Genomic DNA, 25,303 nt, shown 5'->3' with positions numbered 1-25,303 from the left:
TCAGCCAGATTATGTTTGTATCCTGAGAATAGGTAAATCCAAAAGGTAATGAAAGATTTTAGTGGATATATGAAATAGAATACAGATCACAGAGGCTGTACAACCTCAATGTGAAGAGAGGAATTGGCAGTATCACATCCTGAGGGTTCATTTAGACCTCATGTGAAGCTGTTGCCTTCAGATGTATTCAGTGTTTAACAAATACATAGACTTGACTTTTAAGCAAGAACATTTGTCATTGTTAGTTTATATATTTAGTGTGGATGCATACATAATACATATGCGTATTAAAATTGCTGATACAAGGCTTCTAATTTAAGAAAACACATGGACACCTGTTTTGGCCATGATTTGAAGGGGAGTTAAGCAGGTGTTTCCGTGCTTTGCTCATTTGGGGAAAGCCATGTATGATGAGTTGGCCAATAAAAGATGCACTGAAGGATGTCCTGCTTCCGTAGTCAGACTGCCCTTACACAAAGGAAAATGGAGAAGAGTTGGACTTACAAAGAAATGGAGGATCACCTGAATTGATGTGGTCTGTGTGCCATGAGGGAGCTCTGTAATGCCAGCTGTGGTGTTGAGGTGTCCCCCTGTGCTGCCCACGATGTCTGGTTATTGCATGGGTTGGGTATCTTTGAAGTAGCAAAAATTGTTGCATCTTTTTTTTTTTTTTTTAAATCATGCTGTATCTTTAAATTTTACCATGTGAGATAAAATTTTTTCAAGTCACATTTTGAAATTATTTCAAGACATGAAATAAATTATTAAATCCACCTTTACTGAATTCTGTCTTCCTGGTGCTTGCATATGCCCTGACTTCAGCAGTGTGCAGTGAAATCAAAAGGAAAATGTTTGAGAGGGATTTGAGAGATGGCTTTTTTCCTTCCTCAGATGGAATTGTGTGACCAGACGTGCCTGCCATTGCTGTTAAAGCAACTGTGGTTTGTGGGGGCAAGAATGGCAGACCTGCTAGGAAGTAAACTTGGGGTCTAGCTGTGCATACTAAATCTCTGGAGATGGAGGGGAGGCAGGATTTGGCCAGAGTCCAGGTCTGCCCTTGACTTATCCCCTATAACTGTAACCTCTTTTGAATTCAGAAGGAATTATTTATGAGTAAATATAAGGGTGGATGTGCATGAGTGAGTGCGAATGTGATCACCTGGTGTGGGATTCCCAGAGTGAGTGTTGACTCATCTTTTTTTGTATGAAAAGCTGTTTTGCAGCCTAAGAACCACTGGTTCCAGTTTGGGAAAGCATTGAAGCACCTGTACAAGGTGGTTTTCCAAGGAGGGCTTTTTTTCCATAGTCAAGTCCTATGTAAGCTTGAAATGTCTTAGATTTAGGGAAGAGATGAGGGGGGGGGAAAAGTGAAGTAGTTCGAGGTGCTACTGTCTGCATATCTTGCACATGGAGACCCTGTTCTGTTGGTCCTTAGGCAATACCATGATAAAAAAAAATATAAACACCTGCACTTGGATCCACCTGCTAAATTCTGTAGCTTTACACTCCCTTTTCTATAACTTAAAAATAGGAAAGAGAAGGCAGGTTTTTTTTGCTGTGCTTTGGCTGCTGTGTTGAGGCAGACATGCAAACAGCATGAGCTGCCAAAATGAAGGAGACTGTGAAACTGTCCTTATGTACCGGTGGCTGTTGCATGCACAGACAGGTCGGGAGAGGAAGGAGAAAACCTTTTCCCTGCCTTGTTTTCTCTCTTGAATTTAATGTTGCTTATTCCATAGTGACAAGCTAAATTATTTTCATAAAGCAGCATACTTCTTGAGTTGATATCCCAGTAACTTCTGAATTTCGGGCCTAGTGTGCTAAAAGGTTTGATCTTTCCCTTCCCGGAGAAACTGTATTTAAACGTGCTTGGTTTTCTGACTGAAGGAATTCTGAAGCAGGAAAATGTCCAAGTAAATTCCAGGTTTGCTTTGTAACTTTGGCAGCTGCTGTGCAAGATGTATTTTGAAACTGTAGTTCTACTTGTGTTAACACAAAAAATAAAGCTCTAATTTTTCTTTTTTAATTGTAAGATACAATTGTGTTTGTTTTGTACTTTCTAGTCTTGAAAACAGAAGCTGGGTAAAACTGGCTGGCTCTACCCAGCTCTGCCTCTGTAAGTACTGGAACCAGTTTAGTTGGGGGTAGGTTAGCAGAGTGAAAGTTTTGTTTAAGATTCTTTGCTACCATGTCAATATTGTTTCTCTTGTTTAGCTTTTGTGCAGGGTTTGTGAAGGTATAATACAGCTTAGCCCTTAATGTACAACTGTTGGCTTCAGTATAGCCAAGCTATAAATAAACACCCCCTTGCCTCCCCAGTGGTAGGAAATGACTGCAGCAGGTGGTGTCCTCTGCGAGAAATTTGCACATTATCCATACCCAAGTACTTTTTTTTTTAAAATGGCTTTCTTGTTGTGTGTTTTTCCTTTATTAAATGATAACTGACTGGTCAGCAAACATCTTGTTAAAATCTGAAATCTTCATTGAGACAAAATAAATAAAACCAGAAAGATATTTTTGGTTTATTTCTTTGCAGCCTTTATGTAAAGTGTATTTTATGTGCAATTTTAAAGGTATTAACAGAAGAACTGCATAATGCCAGTCACTGGTTAAAATGGTATTTTAGGTTTGGTTTTTTTTAGCTATGTTGGGCTGGAGTTTAGCTCAGGTTTGTTATAGCAGTTCCTCTATGGTAGTACTGGTAGATGCTTGGAAGGCTGCAGGCAAGATTTGTATCCCTGCTTGCGTTGAATAATACCTTGCACTGTGAATGGCATCAAGAAAATAAATGTGCCTTTTTGTGCCACATGGTAATATTCGGAGTAAATCAGGGTATTGCAGTCTGGTCCATGCAAAATGAGTTGGATGGTGTCAACAAACAAGCTTCCTCTTGACATAAACCCCATCATTGTATTTGGATTAATGTTCAGTCTCAGCGAAGAGGCTGAGTTATTTGGGCAAGGAGAATAAATGCATTTGTGCTGCTGACATTGTTTCCTTCCAGCCGTGCTGGAGAAGCCCTCGCCTCCTTGCCACTGTTGGGTGCTAAAGAAATAGTGGAATCAAAGGGAGATGCACTGTGGGCTTAGTGTGTGTGTGTGTGTAAACAAGAAAAAAGGGGAACAATCCTGTGTTTCGGTTACTGTTTAACATGTATCTGCCTTTATACCCCTTCCTTTCTCCTGCAGATGTGAGAGCTGTGTGGAACTGCTGTTTGTGAGAGGGGCTGGGAATTGCCAGGAGTGTGATACCCCCCTGCGGAAGAGTAACTTCAGGGTACAGCTCTTTGAGGATCCTGCTATTGACAAGGAAGTGGAAATTCGGAAGAAAGTGTTGAAAATGTGAGTGTCACCAGTTAAAAGAGCAGAAGGTGGATGTATTTTAAATTTTAAAGAATTGCCTTACTCCTCCAGTAGTACAGAGGAGGTATTTTTTTTAAGTGACAAGCTATAAAACTTGACTCCATTTAACGTGGAGGGATTTCAAAGAACCTGATTTTATGCACAACTGAGGGCTGAATTCACAATTTAGCCTTGAGGGATTCCTGCTTAGCATTAGAAAATGCTGGGTGTTTCTATGTGGCCTCCTTTGGCAAAGACTTACCTCCTAAATTGAGATGATTTTTATTGAGGACTACTGTTGCTTTCCCTTTGAGGAGCTGAACATGGGAGTGGGGCAAGAAACAGGACCTTGATTTTTTCCTGGGGACCTGTTCTGAGAGTTGAAGGTCAGTTTCCCTTCAAAACAAAAATGGACAAAAGAAGCAGCTATGTTCACATTGTTCTCTACTTCACACAGCAATTATTACTGGAAATGCTTCCTTATAAGCCTTGTTTTACTAGTCTGTCATGCAGATTTGAGAGCTCTTGGAATAGAGATTGAATGATGTCTAAAATTGCATCTCACTCCTTGTGGCCAAGAAACATTTTATAAGAAAAATAACTGAGCCAGTTGATGTTTTGGTAGAAGAGGGTCTGATGGGATATAACAAACCTGGAGGAGTTGTATGTGCAAAAGTGAACATACAGGTAAATTGCAAGCTTGACAGCCTTTATATAAGACTTAATACAATACTAAATTAGTCGTTTGATGATGCTGAGATGTGAGGAAATTGCGTTGTTGAATACCAAGATGCTGAAGTGGCCGTAATTTTGAAGTTTGATTATAAAGTCTACTGAAGTTAACGAAAGTCAAACTGGAATGAAGTCAACTTAGTTGAGTAAACATGGAATGACGTGTAGTTAGAAAACATAAAATGCTTGGCCCCTTGGATTGCCTGGATTTTAGTTTTTAGTAGGCAGAAAGAATGTTTGCGAATTGGATTTTGGCCTGAATTCTTGGTATTAGATTTTTATGCTCCTGGGTGTCGTGTGTCTTGGTCCACAGAGCAGGCAGAATCTCAACTTTATGTTTTTTTGGGAGGGAAGCCTACATGTCTTGACCTTCAGAGGCTGTCCATGTTCTAGCCAGTTGTTCCTTCATCTTTTTACTTTTTTCAGCTATCAAGGGTTGGATAAATGAGTTCTGGAATGGTCTATTGATATGAAATAAGATAATTGTGTAGCATTTTCATCTTGCTGCTGACATATGCTTTCTGTTGTTGGCGCAAAGCCAAACTCCCTTTTCTGATATTTCTGGAAGAGCTTTTCTTGTGGGTGTTACTGTTCTGCCGTTGTTAACAGGTTTCTCATGCTGAAGGAGTGGCTTGGAGTTAGTAGTATGTCCTAGTCTCTGGGCTTCTCTTTGCAAACAGTGGGCAAAAGTAGCACCAATTTATGCCAGGCTGGCTCCATTCCTTTGAAACAAGCACTTCTGTCTCCTTTTAAAGATTCTGTATGTTGGTCAGTTCTGGGAGCCACAAAGCGCATAGTTGATAAAACTAGGTCAATATTTAATATGCTTGCAGCAAGAGCCTTCTTGAAATTGCGTCTTTGTGTGTTGTATAAATACTTGTTTCTCTTATCTCAAAGATACAATAAAAGAGAGGACGACTTTCCCAGTCTAAGTGAATATAATGATTTCCTGGAAGAAATAGAAGAAATTGGTAAGTCTTAAGGCTTGCATTTTTGGTGTGCTGTGCTCATGAGACCATAGGCTTTTATCTTCTGACTCAGCTGCCTGTGAGAATGTCTAAGTTGAGTTTCTGTAATAGGATTTATCATAGTATCAGATGTTTATCTAATTACTCTTTTCTGTACATTTAAAATCATATTTGCTGAACTGTAGGACATCAATAAGTAAAACATTTTATCTGCCAGAGAAAAAACATGATTTGAAGAGGAAGTGTAATGCTTTATAGCTGGAAAAAAAAGGCTTGCAGGGGACTGTTGGTGCTGCACTGGGAAAGATTAAACAAAGAGAGGAGAAATTGAAATTTTCATTATATGCCTCCATAAGCTTTATCTACCATGACAGAAGCCATATGGTGTCTTTCATCATTTTTGCTTCTGCAAGTACAGTAGTTGAAGCTGCTTTGAAGCTGATGACCTTACATACCGTGGTGGTAGCATTTTATGTTGCTGTGCAGAAGGAGAAGGTTTAGGAACAGACATTGATTTCTTTCTCTTTGGATTAGTTAAAGGAGAACTTTGCCCTTTGGGGAAGGGACTGCATTATCAACAGAGTTTGTTTTCTTCTTAGGATGACTTGTGATTTATGGTGAAGTGATGGATTTTGCTTAGAAAAACATGGATGTGTTCAAAGGAGGCTCTAAATGGTTTGTTTCTTGGGTTTTATGAGCTTCTAAGGTTTGGGGCTTTTTTTTTTTTGTCCTGGAGGAAGAAGAGGTGGCTTAGAACATGTGGGAGGGGCAGTGAATGTGATTCGAAGGAAAACATGAAGATGCTATTCCCCTTCAGTTTCTCAAAGGAGTCCTTGCTCCTCTTTGCACTGTGGCATTTTGTAGATACGTATCTGATAGGCTTACTGCTGTGAGTAATGTATCATGTTTTTGTTGGCATCAGAATGCTGAGGCTGGAGAGCTAAATCATGTGGCTGGGAAACACCAGGCACGCTTATATGGGTCCAGATATCTGGAGGAGACTGTGTGGGTGTAGTTGTGTTTGTATATTTTTTTGAATGGTGCGGGGGAAGGAGGGAATTAGTAGAAAGAATGGTTGCATCTTAGCCAGAGGATCCTGGAAGAATCTGTGCACTCATGGAAAGGAAAACTGCTTCTATTTATGTAGCATTACATACAGGTTTCCCGCTTACTGCTGTTGCAGGGGTTTTTAGCATCTGCAACAAGGGAGTTGAAGTTTTGCTTGAAATTTCCTTAACCTCATCATTTGTGCAGAATGTTATGATGCTGTAGCTCTTGGGATTAGGTTCTTAAATTTAAAATGGTTCCAGAGCCTGCACTGGTAACTTGGTTTAGAAGCAGCAGAAATCACAGCTGGTCTCTGTAACCTTGTGAAGAAGAGTGAGTTTGTCAGTAATTGTGCTGGCCCTGCAAATGCATAATGAAGAAGTTTGATGGAATTGTTAGGAATTGGAGTTAGTTGCCTGGAAGGGGCATCTGAAATACTGAAAGTAGTAGAAGTTCCAACTACCTTCTGCTTGCTTCTTGTAGCAGCCAGGGTGATGAGAGGAAAGAAGGGGTGCAGTCAGAAGGCTCTTAATTTTCACCTTCAAAGGGGTACTTTATGATCTACTAAGAATACCACATGGGTTATGAATTCAAGCCCTGTTCTCCTTTCCTCGGTGACAAAGCACAGGCCCTTCCCTGCTTTCACCCCTGGGCAGAGTCCTCCACCTGACAAGTACCTGGTACGTAGTGAGAGTGTGACTTCTTCCCATGTTTTTTGCTGTGCGTGTTGTTTGTGGCGTGACTGAACAATGCATTAAAGGTGCCTTTAACTCTGTATGATTAGTTCACGTTTTTCTGCTGAGAGTAGTTGTTTCACTTTTTTTGTATGTGTGTGAATTCCCTGCTCGTTTGTGCATGTGAAAAATTAGCCTGCAAGATGGGAAAGAAAGGGTGTATTCATGCAGCACAAGGTTTTGCCTCGTGGATCCCGGTGAACAGCAGGTTGGCAGTAGCTGGTGGTGGTGTTCAAGCTGCCAGGTTAGGAAGCTAGAGAGCCAGAGAACTGGGTTTTCCCTCTCTCTCCCTGCCCCAAACTCTCAATTTTTCTGCGGGAATGTTGAAGTGCAGCTTTACCCTGTTTTCTCTTTACTAGTAAGTTTTGTTTTGTAAGTTGTTGTGGGGGTTTAAATGAAGTAGTTGCTTGGCAGAAACAAAATGTGAATGCCCTGTATAAGTATACTTCATGTGACCCTGGCTCAGTTCTTACAGTTTTTCCAAATGTTTCAGGTACGTCAGCTCCCACATTTGCAGCAATTGCGCTGTCTTATTCCATTGATGTGATATATGACCTCACTTGAAACACATTTTTTACCTTCATATCAGGCATGTTATACCTACAGACTTTTTCTATTTAAAGAAGGAGTTGGGTGGTACGGCAGAAGTGTGTGTGTGGGAAGGTCAAACAAACATTAGGGTGGTCACCTCTTAAGATTTCTGTTATAAAAAACACATTTTTGAAGTGGTTTAGAATGTAGCCACTAAATAATGCTTTGGGCTAAAATGTGTTATACAAGGCTTTAAATAGAAACCACATTTTAAAGCAGGTTTTCCCCAGAAGAAAAATCAGTTGGACAATTTGAGAACATTGTAAACACTGTTTGTTGTCATTAACGCTAGGAAGAAAAATACAGTGAAAGGGTTAAAACCTGTCTTTGGGAGAGGTGTGGACAACATCTACTGGAAAAAGTCAGGTCTATGCCCTTATGAGAGGGGCAAGGTTAAACCTTAGAGCATTGTCACAAGTTGCAATCTCTGGACATAATGCAAATTTTTCTCGCTCTTTCTGTAAGGTTTTCTTCTTCCCCCAAGGTTTTCTTCTTCCCCAGAGTGTAGCTATATCCAGCTTTCCAAAATGTGGTGTGTAAGCTCTCCAGAGCCCAGCCTGCCTCCTAGCATGTGTATACACACTGCCTGGCACCGTTCTCCTGATACCTGCATGAGGCCTCTAGGCTTTACCGCAACACAGTTGTTAATAGTAATTATTTCTTTTTAAAAACATTCAGTACATTCCACTTGGAAGTAGACTACTGTATTTGTGCCCTTTGGATTCATGTATCTTCTTACTCCTCTAAGACTTTATGCAATACCAGCTGCCTAGTGACTTGTCTTGCTCAGAACATTTATCTCGCAAGCGATCCTTGGATAGAAGGGATTTTGGTATCTATGATCACTTGTGGGTTATGTTGTTTAATGTTTTGTGGTTTTTTTCCTCTGTGTGTGCGCACAAGGATGGTGTTGCTGGTCCTGACAATGGGAATAACCCAAATGGAAATTGAGCAGCTTTATCAAAGATCCATTTCAGTCATCTCATCTGAACAAAGATTTCAGTGCCATACTGTTCTGACGAAAATGATCTTTTTTTGGACTGATGGGGCTGAATGATTTCAATCATTCTTTATTATGCTAAGGTATTTTTCTGGAAAATTACTGACCCAGTAAAACACAACTGCAGATAAACAGAAATCATTATTAATACCTAACTAGGTTTTTCTGGCTTAGTTGTGGGTTTTCTTTTTTTTTTTTTTTTTTTTTTTTCATAATTATTTTGTTGTTATCACAGAAATTTTGGTTGGAAGGGCCCTGTTAAAATTTACTCCATTTTTTCTCTGCTTTATCCCCCTTCTACTGGTCTTACAAGCGCAGGCATCAGGCATTGAGAGCACTGACAGAAGGTGCCATACTGGCTTTGGATTACACAGGCAGGCTGAGGATGTAGTTGTGTCTCTCTTTGTAGCTCTCTGCTCAAAGCAGTTGCTCTTCTGCCATTCCCAATCTCTAGCTGGCAATTTATGAAGAGGATAATTAAGAAGCTGTTTGTAGTAGAGTTGGAGGAATACTGTTTATTACAAACTAATATTACTAATTTTTAAATTTTCAGCTGGCTCATACCAGCAGTGCAGATTACTCTGCTGACAGAGCTTGATCTGCTGTCTTGCCACAGAGGCAATGTTCCTACTATTTGAATAGCAAATATTTTTTTACACGGTAACACTATCTCTTAAGGAACTCGGAGAAGTCTCAGAAAATTTGCGATGTCTCAGACTAAAACGGGGAGATTTTGGTGGACTTAGTCCTGCAGTGGAGTGATATTCATTCATACTGCTGCATCTCTGGACAGATTATTGTGCCATATAATTAAAATCTTTGTCTCATTTTCTTTTTTCTTTTATAACTAGGAAAATGTTTTTCCATTTGTTGCAGAATTGCATAATGAATGTTGTTGTTTTGAAAAGCAGTGAAAGTCTCCCTGTAGAGGCTGAATTTCAGAAGCAGGGAGTTTTACCTAAATAGAATGAAATGTTTCAGAAAAACACAATAGTCTTCCTGTTATACTTCAACAGATGTCTCAAGGCAAGTCATTTTATAAACCAACCAATGTGAGATGGATAAGTAGATAAATAATTGTTGCATACAAAACGGCTTCTGTTTCTTTTCCCTGAAGGGTTTCAGGCCTCTTATATCGGCTTATGCTATATTTCAACATGGACAAAATAAGTCTGGCTTCTCTTTGAAACCTTTTCAAACTAGCCATCTGCTTTGCCAGTCATATTCAGATCTATACCAATATTTTTTCAGGGTAGGTGTAGCACATGAGTTAAGGTTTTTTTTTTTTTTTTTTTTTTACTCTTTCTGATTCTTGTAGTTTTATAATTTGTTTTGTTGTATTTTTTTAAAGAAAGGGAACATTTGGAAGAAATATATTTAGAATAATTTTCTGGCAAAACTCAAAGCAGACTGAATAAAAAAAAGCATAGTCCTAGCTATGTAAAAGGTAGGATGCTGAGTATTAGTGACTGTGTGTTTTCATTTGATACTTGTTGGCATTTAAAATGCCAAGTAATTTGTAGAGGGGACAAGGGTGAAAAAGAAATAATCTTAATTATTTTTCGTGGCCTGGCACCCCTTACAAAATGGACTTGTCAGCTGTAATTGCAACGGTACAATGAAAAGAATTTGTATTCTCTGAATATTGACAAAAAGACATTTGAAGCACATGAAAAATATGTTGGAAGACTTTTTTGGCTGGCTGGTTGGCCACTGACCATGCAGTGTCAAAGAGCACAGTTGGATTTGCTGCTAGGGTGTTTATTGTAGGAGGGAAGATATTCTTTTCATTTATTAAAGGTCAACTATTGACACTGATGTTGATACAGAGATATCCAGTTCTTAACATTGTTGCAACAAAATGTAGCTCTTCAATATTTTAAGTCTGGAAATGTGGACAACTTAGTGTTGAGGAGCAGATGCTTATGACCAAGATAACGTTCCTTTTCAATGACTATGAATCAGTATTCAGTGGGAGAATCCTGGCCTTAGAGGCTGCTGGCAGTATGAATCTTTGTGTTTGGTGTACTACCATATTCTCAACTGCAGAGCAGAATAAGACTGACAGAGCAGAATCAACATGGTATGACCAGATCTGACTCTTGAGAGGGTTTTACCTGTGCTTTGCTTCCAGTCACAGCAGGAAAACAGAAGGGGAAATAAACCATCTTTCACCTTGCTGCGAGCAGAGCAGTGGGCATTTAAGGTGGCTATGCAGGTGGCTACTCAAGATTTATCAAACATTGATGCAGAAACATATCTCTTACATAGAAATGTTACTTCATACCAAGCAGCAAAGTAACACCACTTTTGTAAGTAGTTCTAAATAAAGACAGGTATCTGCACATGTTTAAAACTTGCCTACTTTCCCCAGAATGAGTTTTAAATCTTGTAGTTTTTGTTTTACAAACCCAAGTTGTGACTAGTTGAACCTTTGAAGATAACTGAGAAAGGAGAAAAAAAACTCCTCAATGTTTCAAGCAGCAGTAGTTGCAAAACCTATATCATCAGCTTATTGTGGGATTATTTTTAGAGAGATACCAAAGATATTCAGGAGCCTAAGGGCATTTGGCATCTCATCTTGCTCCTCCTCTTGCACCTGAAGGTGGCATCTGAGCATCCTGCTAGCACAGCATGTCTCATATGCTATTTCTTTCTTGTGTCATCATTGAAGAGTTTAGAGAGCTGGTGCATGGATTTAAGTTGAAGGAAGTGCTGACATTCCTGTGCAGCTGCTGTCATTGCAGAGCCCTGGTCTGATTGTATGCCAGCATTGTCACATGACAGTTCTCTGCTCTAATACTTAAATATTAAGCTGTATATCAGCTGGGAACTTTAGGCTGGAAATTTGGAGGTCAGCACTCCCTTGAAAATACTAAAAATTTAGACTAAAATAATGTGTTACTACGGAAATGTTGCTACAACCAGAAAGTGTATGTTAGTTGCAACATGTTGTTACGCCTTTTGGAGGAAAAAAAAAAACCCCCACCAAACATGAAATAGGTAATTGGCTTCCAAAAACCAAGGAGCTGAACTCTGAACAGTTTGTTTGGGTTACAGTAGTGCCCAGAGGTTCTACCTGAGATGAGATCAAGACTATGGAGACTGGTGCTGCATATAGCTGTAGTATGGAGGTACGGCAGGTGATGTATAGGAGAAAGAAAACTTTATTCGTCTTCTCCTGCTTCTTACTGATGGGAGACCTCTAGGGTAGAGGCCTAGTGACCTGCCCAGGAGCAGTAGCAAAGCTGGAAACTGAACTCAGGTGTTGATTCCGAATCAAATGCTTAAACCACAAAATGAACCTCCACCTCAGATCTTCCTTCTGAGGTGAGGGTGATGGGGTGGGGATGGAGGAGTTCAGCTGATTTAGGAACCCGGCTGCATTAAAATGTCAGATCCCTTGATATTGCTCATTATTCGGAAAAAAAAAGAAGTACAGCGTTTTTGCTTAAGGTTAGGAATTTCTTCAGCTGGATCTTGCCTAGTGCTTCTTTTGCAGTTTGAGGAAGGACTGAACACTTTTGATAAGAGTAAGGTGATGTAGTGGTTCAATTCTCCTGGAAAGACAGTATCCTGTTCCTATCTGTCCACTTTTATTTCTTCCCATGTACCATCTCTGGCACTTTCCTGACCTCTTTATTGAGCCAGTTCAGGTTACTGGAGGGTTTCTGTTGACACTCTAAAGCATCCAGGGAGTCCTGGAGTCAGAGCAGGGGAGAGTGAGACTTGTGCCTGGGAAGAGGGATGTAAGAGCAGGACTACCCCTTTTTGGCAGTGAGCTGCTGTACGGCTGGGTTTGTAGAACTGAGCTGTATTCCACAACTCTAGCATTTTAGACCTTCCCTGTTTTCTCCCCCCACCCTGTTTGCTCCATGCTTTGATTTCTTGCTGTTCTCCCTGCTGCTCACAACTGGTTTGCCAGTCTAGGCTATTCATGGTTTGGTTTACCTAGAACCCACCTAAAAGCTCACTTCTGCGCTGTTACCTGTGGAGAGGATGAGAGAAGGGTTATAATTTTTACCAAACTGAGATGTGTGCTATCCTGGTGAGTAACAGCAGACTTCATGCTTCCTTCTTCTGTTCCTTTCTATCAGCCTTATACAAATTACTTGGCTGTGGTGCATGTGCTCAGGGTTCATTTGACACTAGTCGCTTGAGAACTTAAGAAGAAAGTATTGAACCAAAATCTTCCAAGTCCCGTGCTGGCATTTTCACGAGAAACTCCTTCCCTTCCTCAGGGTTTGGTTTAGCGCAATCCCTGTGCTGTTGTTTCCTTGTGAAGGATTTATCAATGGTAGCGTAGGTTTCTCTGCTGCTCTTGTAAATTTACTGTAGCCACGTGATGAAGCTCTTTGAGGCTTTGACTGTTGCACATTGGCAGTCTTCAATAGCTTTAAGGCCATGGGCATGAGCCCAGCATCCACTCTGGATGGTGATCACCAAGTAACTTCCCCAATTTCAGTTGGAATTCACTTGACCCACAATTGAACCAGTGACCTAGAGGTGAAAGGCTCAGACATTGTATCAAATTACTAATCACCCAAACCATCTACATCTTTCAAGCTGTTGATTATAGAAACTTTTCAATTTCTTGAGGTATCTTCCATGTGATGTGTAGATAATTGGGAATGCTGTGCTGAAGTGTAGAGCTTGCTGGTTGATCCTGCTTGCTCATAGTTACGTGAGATATAGTCTTATTATTGAAACACAGGAAAAGAATTTCACTTAACCTATTAATCTGGATGCATCTGCAGATTCCTTATAATACAAGTAATTGTATGTTGGTGCCCTTTTAAGTTATCAAGTAATGTGAAATTTTTTTGTGTACCTGAGAATTCAAACAGTCTCTGTAGGCTTCATGTATTAGATAATGGAATGAGATGGAATTACTTGATTTTTAACTTTCTTTATATGTATGCGTTTAGTCTAATTTTACAGGAATCGCTGTAACTGCTACTTGAAAAGGTCAATGTTTTACAAATAATATTATGACTATTCTTGTGTATCATTGTCAGTATCAAAAAATAAGATGCAAGACTCAAATTTTCATCTCCTACAGATGTATAAACCTAAAGGAACTCTGTTGGCTTCTGTTGAAGTTTGCAGTGATCTAGCAGGTTGTCTCTTTGTTGACAGGGCATATTTAATTAAATTATGTTACTGCAATGTTTGGTGCTAGAAGGGGTAGAGAATGTAGGAATAGTATTTCTTTGTCAGTCATGCATACTGACCTAATACTTCTGCTTTCTGTCTTTCTAATGTTTATGCAGTATTTAACTTAACCAACAATGTGGATCTGGAGAACACTAAAAGGAAAATGGAGCTGTACCAGAAGGATAACAAAGAAGTCATTCAGAAAAATAAGATAAAACTGGTTAGTTAACCTCTCCTCTCCCCTGCAATTTTTATTCATTAGTTAAAGAATCAAAGGATTTTTGGAGTACTTTCTGTAATGTCTTAAAAACAAGTCAAAGCTGAAGGCACTGTGCAGATTTCACTTTAGCATATTATGGGTTTTAAATACAATATTCTGTGATACTGATATTTAGTGCTGTATAAAGAGATGAAATGTAGATATGCTTTATTTTGGGAAGGGCTTGAAAAGAGGGACAGGCAGTAAAGTCTGCATCTAATAGATCAACACCGCATGCATGCTGGCAGTGTCATTGGACAATATCCAGGAGAGATGAAGTTCGTTCCTATACCAGGACAATCATTCCTTTCTCATCTGAAGGAAGAAAGGAATCCAGACGCAGACATTATGAAGCTCCCAGGAGAGAGTTGTAAAATTGAGTCTGGTTTATGCAAAATTTGAAATGAAAGATGTTGAAACAAACGTTAAAACTTTTGTTTAAAAGCTGATAACAATAACATCAGGAGTACTGTATATGTGATCTGTATGCAAAGGACAGGGTTTGAACGTTCATTCATTAAAATATGGCTCAGATATAATGTTGTTCTTTAAAATAAACTTGTAAGCATTTCTTTCTGTAAGAAAAGCTTAATCTGTTAAATATTTTTTCAGTATAAAAGTTCACATTGTTACCAGTTCTTGAAGGAAAATGTCTGCCCAGAGTGTGACATAACAAGGTTTTGTGTTTGTATTCCAGTTGCACTAACGACTTGCTTTCAAATCAGTAGGGGTGAAATCCTCACTCCCGTGAAGTCTGTGGCAAAACTCCTAGTGATTTCTTTAGCTCTAGGATTTCACAGGAGGAGATTGGAATCTGAAAAATGTTTGTTTGAACCTCTTCCTTTTATAGGCAAGGAAATTTCCCTAGGGGTCCATCTCTGATCTGTTATCCTGTCTCTGACACTGTGCAATATCCTATGCTTCAGAGCTTGAAGAGACCTGCCAAATCTTTGGCTACGTGTCTTATTTTACAGTGTAGGTGCAACCTCTTAGGGTCACCATGAGAACAAGTGTGCTTTGCCTGCAGCCCACCTTCTGTTCATGTACATGTCTTGCAGGCAGCCTGTGCACTACTCTGTGATCATATCAAGCAGCACAGTAATACTTGGTACCCACCCGAGCCCCCTGGGCCTTCTGTTCCTCTGTACTGTATGGTCTTGCTATGCTAGAGGCTGTCTGGTGGAAGCTGGGCAAGCCTGCGTGAATCCAGACTTACTGGAGATCTGGAGACATTTCTTTTTTTATTTCTTTTTCAACAATTGAAACATAATAATAGACTTGACGCAGTTGCTATTACAAAAACTGCATGATCTTGCCCATAAATTTACCCCTTTCCCAAAAACTGGAAGGGTGCTTTCTCTCTCTAGCGCTTTTTGTCAGGTTTTGGAATGTCTTTACTCCATAAATGGTAAAAGGTGTCCTAATTTCTTGCCTAAACTTCTTATGGCCAGTCATTGTCCCTTCATTCTTAGACTGACGTAAATTTTTCTGTCCATCGTAATAATTTGCTTCTGAGGAATATAGATATTCTCAGTCCTGCTTGGTGTTTCTGTTCCCCTTTGCCTGTTCCAGTTTGAATTTGTGTTTGGCAAGCCAAAGGGACCAGAATTGAATGCTGTATTGTAGCTGAGATCTTAACAGCTTCTTATGAAAGATCACTGTTTTCCCATCTCAACTGGAAATATGTTGATGTGATCCAAAGACTATTTTCTTGTAGCACTGTCATACGGGAGGTTCAAAATCAGCAGTGGTCAAGTACTGCAAGTTTTCTCCTCTTTGGTTTCTAACTGATGAATTACTTTCCAAATCTGTTGCCTTGTAAGTTATTTTGATCTCACTTCTGCTACTCATGTCCTCGTAAGTATGTTGTTCTTTCTTACAAATCCAAATACTAAGTTACCGAACCTCAGGATTTGAATAACTGCTTGTTCTTCTGTCGATACAAGCCCTATTTTTCTTCTTTGTAGTCAGTTCCCAATGACCTTGCTTACTCACCTACTAACCCAGCTGTTAGATATGTGGATTTGATGCAAGACCATGCAGAGAAAAAGTAGACAGGTTTGGATAAAAAGGTGAAGAACAATTAGAAAAGGGGTTCTTATAAATTGATTTGTATGTATATATTTATACATACTTTATATATATATTTATATCTAAAACCTTGCACTCTGAGTGGACTAGTTTTCCCAAATGTGCTTTCTTCCTTAAATATCTGCTATATTCTCCAGTCACAGGGTAACTTGTTACTTTCTACTTTGATACTAGATGTTTAATTTTTCTTTTTGCTTTGTTTCGTCTTGAAATAGTTTTGCTTGAATCCCGTGATGTGAATTGTTTTAAGCTTTCTTGATTGTCCATTCTTAAATGTGGCAAAATGTTACTACACTTTCTGTTTATTCTTTCCACTTGTCGTCTTGAGTTTATTCCAGACTTTCCTGTGATCGTCTTTATTTCTTTAGGTAATGGGATTGTGTCTAGGTTATCTCTAAGCTTGGCACAACCCTCGCTGCCTATTGAACTGGTCTTTCTTCTGTATTACTGTTTTGTGTGGTCTGCCTGTCAGAATTTGGTCTGACTTGTGGTAATTCTTCCTTTTTCCTGTAGTCTGATCTGGTTTAGGTTTGTATACCAGTTTACTTATTTCTGACTAGTTTTTCTGGGCTAGTTCTTCAGACTAGGTCTGTCGGCGCTTCCCTACAAGTTTTCTTCTGTTTCAGTGCAAATTTCAGGCGGTCTTTAGACAAACATGGAAGAGGCTTGTAACGTCTTAAAGACCTCAAGCCCTTCAGTTCCGTTGACTGAACTAAATCCCTTAATTTTCAGATAGCAACTTGGGGATTTTCTTGTTTGTTTCCTTTCATAAAATGCAAAGAGAATCCATTTTCGAGTGGTCATTGGTTGGTGACCAGCTTTTTACTAGTGTCACTGCTAGTTACAAAATGAAAGCAGCTTCTGTTGGCTCAGTGGCAGGTGATGAGGTCTGTGAGCTCTTGCATCCAGGAGTGACTGGGCCTCGCTGGGACCCATTGGCTTGATCTGCCTGATAAAGGGATGTTTTTCAGCATATTCTGGCCTGTATCAGATAGCTATGCTTTATGGTTTAACTTTGATAAGAACAAATTTTACTAAGCTCTTGCCTGCAATGTTACCTTGCTGAAACTGCTTCCATCAGTAAATTATCCATTTAAGGTTTATGGAATCTTATCTCTGATTTTTTACTGAAACCCGCTTTGCTTCGATATTTTTGTTGGGGAAGATTTAGAAAATATTTCCTCTGTTTTGTCCTATACCTTCTTAAAACCAAACTGACATTCTTTTGATTCCCTCTTCTGTATAAAATTGTTTAATCCTTCTTTTTTTTCCTCTTGTCTCTAAGCCCTCTTCTTTTTTTTTACTTTCACTGTGATTTTCAAATACATATTACTTAACAGTTTACTGGTTAAAAAACACTTCTCAAACTAGTCACTTTGTATTAGTAATCTCTTTTCATCTCATGTCACATGACTGCAATCCAGGTTCTAGGAAAAATCCTTCATTTTCTGGGAATGTGACATTTTCACAGTTCATGCTTAAATACGTTTTAGCTTATAAGCTTCTCTAATGTTCATAGATTTGTAATTTCTTATTTTTCTTCTACACCACTGATAAGCATATAATGTACTTTGCGCAGAAGGTGCAGCTGATGGAGGTGACCAGGAACAGTATAGTGGGTTTATATTTTTTTGGTCACCCCACTTATATCACTTGAGAAGTAGGATGTGTGGGAGCAAAGAGGTGTCCATTTTAGAGTGAAGGTGTAAGAAAAACCCATTGTTATCCTCTAACGTTTAAAGAGCCAAGATCCAGATGGTTGCTTCCTGCTGCAAAAAGCATCAAGGAGAAAATCTGACTTTGCGCTGGGCGGTAAGAGGAGGTAGAATAATCAGCCATAATCACCTTAAAATTCTACAATTCTATCTTGAAAGGTAGAATTTGGCTGCTTTCCTACAGCTTGGTCTGTCCTAGGTCCTTTGGTAGGCAGTGGAGCTGTGGGCAAGCTCTGTCCACCCAAGGAGAAAGATTGCTATGAGTTGATTTCTAATTTCCATTTCAGACGCGGGAGCAGGAAGAGCTGGAGGAGGCTTTGGAGGTGGAGCGACAGGAAAATGAACAAAGGCGACTGCTCATACAGAAAGAACAACAACAACAACAGATGCTAAAAAGGAAGAATAAGCAGGCGCTCCTGGATGATCTGGTGAGTAACAAAACCAAAGGCTTTGAATGATCAGTAGCAAAGCAAACAGCTAGTACATCGATACTCATCTCTACCATGGTTAACTGTGTGGAATTAACATGTCTGTCCCTTTCCTTTTCCCTGTCTTCCATGTTCTGTGTTACTGTTCTCTCACCTGTTATTCAGTGTTACTAACAACTCTGGTTTTGGTAAGCTAAGGGCTGGAGGAAGAGTGCTTCTGGGATTCATAGACTTAGTTGGACTCATTGTCCAGAATGACCAGTGCTGGTTACAAACTAATTCTAGGAAGGCTTTCTTGGCTGTTCCAACACAAAATTAATCCTGGATAAGATTCTAGAAAAGAAAAATGCAGGTGGTGGTTTTTTGGTGTTTGGAGAAGGTTGTTTTCCTGGTTCTGTCTGTCTTTTTTCTTTTTTTTTTTTATTATTTTTTTTATTTCCTAGTGAGCTCCCTTTGAAAGCTCTTTTCCTGCTGCTAATCAACATGTGGAGGGATCTTTCAGAAATCACTTTAGCGATTCCAGCCACTACCAGTTTACTTATTAGTTGACATTCCTCTGCATATCTGAAGAAGAGCTAATATAAAAGTGTAGATTTCAGTTTAATGAACTGACAGTATGAAAGTCACAGGCTTTGACTGTGATCAAGGGTAGCTTGCGTTAGCATAGCTGATACAGTGACGACTACACCTTGAACCTGACGTATGATGGGTGAGGTTCTGTCATGTCTGAGGCCCTCTAACTGCCTGCTTGTTTTGCCTTCAGCTGGTGACAGTTGCATCTGCTTTGGTGCATGGCTGATCATGCAATTTGTCAGGGGGGTAGAGAGGAGTTACTAAGTTGGCCTAGCCATAATGTGAACTCTTACCGCTGTTGGCTTGTTAAGCAGTCCTGAATAGTAGTGGTTCATAAACTGGTGTGTTGAAGCAAAATGGTAATCAGGAGCTACTTCATGAGCTCAGCCACCTCTGCAATGGGAAGATGATGGAGAACAGGGGACAGTAACTCATAAGTTATTCAAGTGTTAGTCAACCATTTTTTGAGTTGGAGCACATAAATCATGGGTGGTTGCTTTGTATTCAAAAAGTACTAAAAGAAAAAGATTTCTTGCCTTGAGTGTGTCATCTTCTCTTACTGCAAACTTTTTGTGTATGAGTTGCTCCCTTTGAAGTGAATGAAGCTTGAATTCAAGTAGTGTAGAGACAACTGAAGAAAAACTTGGGCTACTTTCGGAAATTGTAGTAATGTTTGGCTGAATTTACTACTGATTGTGCATCTAAAATGCAGTGATGGTATGTAGCCATAGAGGCTCAATAAATGTGTTGTTTAAACAAGACTCATGAATTTTTTTTAGTACAAATGTGTACAGACATGCATGCATAGACATTCATGTGCTCGAACACCCATGAGAACAGTGTGTGTGCAACCTTGAAGGATATCAGAAAAAAGTAAGTATATATGCATGCATATGTGCAGCTGTGTCAGCGTCATTTAAAGCTGCTTGGTAGATGTAAACCAGAATTTATCTCTTATTTCAGTTTCTTGCATTAATAGAATACAAAGCAGAAATTAAGACTATTTCTCAGTTGTTATTCAAAACACAGATGCCTTTCTACTTTTTGTGGAAAAGCAGACTTCCTCCTTGAACCAGTGCAGAAGGAACTGACATGAGGAGAGGGCATTGATGTGCAGTTTAAGAGTTTCAGGGCCTCCTGAAGAGCTGCCTTTTTCTAAGCCAGGAGTCCTGGCAACCTGTCTCTGGTTTTGCTGAAAGGAGCTGGTGTTTCATTTTTTTTCGGTTGTTGTTGTTGTTTTTTTTTTTTTTTTTTTTTTGTAGACAAAGAGCAGAGATGAGCAGAAAGGGTTTTGAAAATCCCTCAGGTCTGTAACTTGGCATCCATCCAGGCTCTTTTCATTTTAAAGGTGAAAGTGCTTACAATCTACACAATTAAGAATAGTTTGAGTAGTGGATCAGTTAATAAAAACTCCACTATGAACTTGAATTTAATGGCTCAGAATAGGGATTTTGAACTGGTTTCTGACTTATTTCAATCCTGTTTTAAAACACACTCTTAACTTACTGGAGACCAGTGGTGGGGTGTGTGTATTCTTTTTTTTATTATTATTTTTTAAAACACAGCAGTTGGTTTTACTGGAAACCTATTTCATCAGATGGCTTGCGGAAAGAATGGTTATAAATAATCCTTAAAACTTGACCAAAATAGGTAGTTTTAGCTGTGATTGCGTATGCTGTTAAAACATATAAATGTATCTTAATATTCTAAAAACAACAGAAAGGTGATTTTTTTTAAAAGGCTGAGGAAGGCAACTGGGCAGTTTTAAGTTGTGTTTCTGTTTATCAAGGGGCACTGTCAGCTTAAATTTGAGCCAAAACTTGTTTTGTAGTACTGAAGTTTTATAAAACCAGCACTGAAGTGTTTGTATAATGACTTACAAAGTCTCTGGAAAACCAGCAGTTGTTAAACAAATAAACATTTCCTATGGTCCTTGAAATCCCTCTAATGCTGCGCTGCAAATCTGAAAATGAAGCTGATCGTAAGTAAAACTTAATTGAGAAGTGCAGCAAAAATAAGCATAAGCAGTACCAGTGTAAAGAATTACATGGAAAAAAATCTTATATCTGTGGTTGCTGATACTGTGCTAAAAAACCAACAAGGATTAAGTTCTGGCTACAGTGATACCAGTGGCAAAACTACTGACTCTGCAGGATTGTAAGCAGAGAGGAAGGTGAGAAGCCAGCATTTCATCCATTGGTTTTGAATAGTCTCTTTTGAATGCATCACCTGGCATTGAGAACCTACAGCCCATGTGACCTGGGTCTTGGTAATGTTTTTCAAGATTCCCCCTCATACTGGGCAACAAGAGAAAATTTCAGACAGATTTTTTTGTGTGGTGCAGGTAGAGATGTTGGGTCTTCCCTCTTCCAAGAAGAGAATTTTACTGTTGGTGTTAAATCCTAATGACTGAGGAAATTCATAATTTCTTATGTGCATTATTTATGATATTAGCATGTTGAGTAGAGGTCTCAGTTGTTTACAAAAGTGTATAAGAATACTGTCCCATCTTCAAAGAGCATAAAATGTAGATAGTCCGGAGGCAGGGAAAAAGGCACAGAAATGTTTGGTATTTAAAATGTTGTGCAGCAGGCTCTGGCCTCCTGGTCAGCCTGGGGAGTGCACTGGCTCATGCAGAAAGGACGGGACCTGGGGCCAAGGCTCCATGAACCCATCCTTAACTGGGAGCAAGGAGGGGAAGGCCAGTGTCACTTGCTGGGGAGGTGAGCAAGGCATTGTGGGTGGCTCAGGCTCTGCAGGTTACTGGAAGAGCAATCAGGTGCTTTGCCTAGGCTGTTAACTGTTGCCTGTTTTGCTTTACAGAGCTAAATTAGGCAGATTTTATATTACCTTCATTATAAGTGACCTCTTTTACAATAAAACCTCTCACTTTAAAAGCACACCACCTTGCAATTTAGACTTGGAGTCTCAAATGCTTTTTACATATTCTTGGAAGAGGCATGCATGTGTGTGTTTTTGTTTGCGTTTTTCTTTTGTCTTTTTAACCTTCTAGTCTTGCATAATCAGGGCTGAGTAAGATATTAAAGCACTTCCTTTATTTACTATATTAACTCTCTCACCTGTATACAGAGGATTATAGATCTTTTAGATGTCTTCTGTGTTGTGGGACTTGCAGTCTCCTCTTTAAGAGCCTATGCTTCCCAGACGTGAGCAAAATGGCATTGCAGCCCAGGGCAGAGGGACGGGTTTTGCCGAGGCCCTGGCATGGCTTGGAGTCAAGCGAAGGGCAAGGTGGCTTGAAGACGTCAAGTGTCCTCACTTTTTTACCAGAACCCCAGGGTTTCTGAGACAATCTTTCAGAAATTTTTTTATATAACGAGCTTTGTTCATACTGTTAGACAGCTTGTTTTCCCATACAGAAATCTGCTAGTATGGATACCTGTTTACAGGATTGGACCTTTCATGTATGTTAATAGTTAACAGAAGGGCTGTGTGCATATTTGAAAGGACAAACAATCACGGATGTGGTGGCTTGCTGGCATGGTGTGGGTTTCCCACAGTTGTGTAATCTGGTTTACCGGTCATTGTGTGAAGCCTTGAGAAGTTGGTACAAAAATTGGCTTCCTTTGGTTATTGTATTAGAAATGCAGTGAACGTTTAAGCAGTATGAGAGGACAAAATGAACTAGAGAATGCTTCCTGCTCTTCCCTTCTTCCCCAGCATATTAAATTTGATGATTAAAGGAATCCAACGTCCTTAAACCCTGCCGATAGCTGGCAGCACGTGTTGCTGCGTGGTGATTACAGACATGTGCAGCACTTCGAAGATGCAGACTGTAAATTAGTGTATTTGTTGTCCAAATTTTCTCCCAGTTGTACAGAAATTAGGCATCTCTTATAATTTGTCTTGAATCTCTTGCCTCCCCTCCTCCCATTTAATCGTAGAAATGCAAGTAGGATCCTGTGCTGTAGTTGTATTTGTGACTCTAGACCAGATCTTGTCATGTGAGATTTTTCTGCTTTTAGCACTTGTAATCTAGTTGTGAGACAAAATATATAAGAAAATAGGAAAGAGGACTGGAGAGTGATGTGAAAAATCAGTGTACAACATGACTGTTCATGATCACTTCAGAAGACTTCCCTAGGATATTATGAAAAACAGGTTGTCTTCAAGCATTAAAAACTTCCAACTTCTTCTCCTGAACTGAATAAGTAAAAAAACCACAGTCCAGTTTATTAAAGTTTGTTTGGTTTTGAGAGTAACAAATATGGTTTACAGTTCAGGAATTGCTTGGTTCCATGAAACAGAAGTATATGAGATGTTTGAGGGCCTTAGGAGTAAAATACTGTGAGAGAGCAGCCTGAGAAGAATCTGTCTGAGCTTCTTCCCTGCTCTCAACTTCATGCATTCTAGCTAGGAAGTCTCAAGGATTTCAGTGTGCATGTGGATAGTCACATTAGTTTATTAGAAAATTACTCGACCAATAATTTTCTGACTGTCAAGAATGTAGTTACCTATATGTATGTTAATAATCGTTCTGTTCTGAGAGTTTTTAAGTAGTCCTCTTGCTTAACTGTTCATTTTAGTACTACTTATATTTTTAAAAAAAATTGGCTGGCTTCCTTAAAAATAAGTTGGCGAAGGAGAAAATAAATATGCTGTTGGTTGCACTTACAATAGTGCCATTGTGCACAGCAGAGCAAGGATCATTTCCAAACGGCCTCAGGTGAAATCTAATGGGAAACAATTTCAAACTGGTCTGAGTTCATTGGTAGAGAGAATTCGTCTTAGATAAACATCTGATCCAAGTTATACTACTTGGTGGTATTCCTTCTCTGATTAAGTTCTATTTTTTTTTTATTTTAATAAATATAGTTGCATTGGCCAGTTGGAGTAAGGAGCCTGTTATATTGTCTTTAATGTGGATTCTATAAAAATAGTTGTTTGCAGGTTACTCTGATTTATGGGGTTGCTGCAGCTTTTTCTTATTACTGAAAATGATTGTTTTCTGTAAGCTGGTTCTCCTAGAGAGGATACTTAGCATTATGCTGCTCTGCTAGTGATGGCCTTTTAGACACAATTTGCAATTTTGAAAAGTATGCAGTATTAATTAATATTTATTTTGGTTTAGCATTCAGATTTGTTCCTCATATATTTACAGGAGAGCTCCAACCTTCCTGCTTCACTGCTTTTAGCTCAGCATAAGGACAGATCTACTCAGCTAGAAATGCAACTGGAAAAACCCAAACCTGTCAAACCAGTCACATTTTCCACTGGCATCAAAATGGTAAGGCTTGTTTGTTTCTTTTTTTCAATGCCTTTCAAAAGACTGAGAATTTCCTCATATGAAATTTAGGAGTTATTTAAACCTGAGTTGTATATTACATGGAATACGCTGTTCCTCTTTCAATTAAGTAATTGGGAGTTAATAAATTTCATCATTCTGCTGGTTGGAATATATGAAATAATTGTATTGCATAGTTGTCAAAAAACAAGCTATACCTCTTTCCCTGCAAAGTTTTCGTGTCCTTGAATTATTTTTGTCTCATTTGTGTACCAGTTCTGGAAATTGAAACTTTGGAGTTCAACAATGAGCTGCACTTTCTTCAGATTTACTTTAAGCACTGGAATAAGCTGTGAGTATGAGATGGACAGTGTAGAAAATGATGCTGAGTGGTTAAGGACACTATTTTAATTGTTACTGGACTCTAGGAAGCAACAAGTACTTTTGCAAATGTGTTACCGCTACAGTGACAACTCAAAATCTGTCAGCGTTCCTGTTCTTTTATCATGACATGGTACACGTACACATCAACCTGTGTGTGGAAATGTGAAATTTTTTGTGGGGGTGGGTTTAGGGGTGGGAGAACGAGTTACTCATCTGCTTTGCACCTTACTGGTTTCCTGTTTTGTTTTAAATTTCTGCACTTTTTTTAGACTCTTTATTTTAGAATTGGTATCATGGTAAATGGTATCTTGAAAATAACAAACGTTTGACACCTTCCTCAACAACGAAAGAAGTCAGCAAAGCAAAAACCTTTGCATCAAACTAGTCTTCCATCAATTCATGTATTTTCTCAGGGATATCTGTGCTGTGTTCATTATCCCCCAAAGGGTTCACAGTGTAGAAGCATTTGCAGCTTATTTTTCGAAAAGCAGTATCAGCTTTTGCAGAGTTGTGCAGGTTGTTTTCTTGTTTTCCTGTAGTATAAACTCTGTCTTCTTCCTTTTTCTTTTAAAATCTACGAGTGTGGGGGTGATTGATATGCTTCATGAGATGCTTTCTGTTTGTATAGAAAAGCTAGTGGACAGAAAATGTTTGTTGTTCGGTTCAAAAAATACTCTTAACTGAATGCCTGTACTTTACTGTTAAAATATGTTGTTAGTATTTCTTAAAGCCGTTGGGCTTTCTTCTGGGAAAGGGAAGAAGATAAGCTTATGCTACCTGAGGACAATGGAAGTGCTTTTTAATGCATTTGTAAATGGATATTAAATGCAGTATGCGGTAGTGGACATTTCAATTCTGCAGCCCTAAGTAAACTTCATCCAGGAATGGTGAAAGACTTGGATGAGGCAGTTTCTAGTATCATGACATTTAAATTTTAATGTTGGGAGTAATGGATAATCCAAATAACTGATTGCTACTTTATCAGTGTTCAGAAAGTGTGAGCAGATAGTCTAATTTAATTTGTTCGCTCCCAGACAA

At 39.1% G+C, this 25,303-nt stretch overlaps 1 protein-coding gene across 4 annotated transcripts in view; it reads left to right on the top strand.

Annotated features, from left to right (window-relative positions):
* MNAT1 (MNAT1 component of CDK activating kinase) overlaps positions 1-25,303 on the top strand; it is a 124,598-nt gene that overhangs the window by 33,818 nt on the left and 65,477 nt on the right. For all 4 annotated transcript variants that reach the window (XM_027802560.2, XM_055716750.1, XM_055716748.1 and 1 more), the window contains exons 2-6: positions 3,189-3,341; positions 4,971-5,044; positions 13,687-13,790; positions 17,923-18,063; positions 23,759-23,884. In XM_027802560.2, the coding sequence (XP_027658361.1) occupies positions 3,189-3,341; positions 4,971-5,044; positions 13,687-13,790; positions 17,923-18,063; positions 23,759-23,884 (598 nt within the window). The remainder of the gene's footprint in view (positions 1-3,188; positions 3,342-4,970; positions 5,045-13,686; positions 13,791-17,922; positions 18,064-23,758; positions 23,885-25,303) is intronic.

Source organism: Falco cherrug, chromosome 7 (genome assembly GCF_023634085.1).
Source record: "Falco cherrug isolate bFalChe1 chromosome 7, bFalChe1.pri, whole genome shotgun sequence".
Lineage (NCBI taxonomy): Eukaryota > Metazoa > Chordata > Aves > Falconiformes > Falconidae > Falco > Falco cherrug.
Note: the sequence above shows the minus strand (reverse complement) of the source record. Positions and strands in the feature narration are given on the sequence as shown.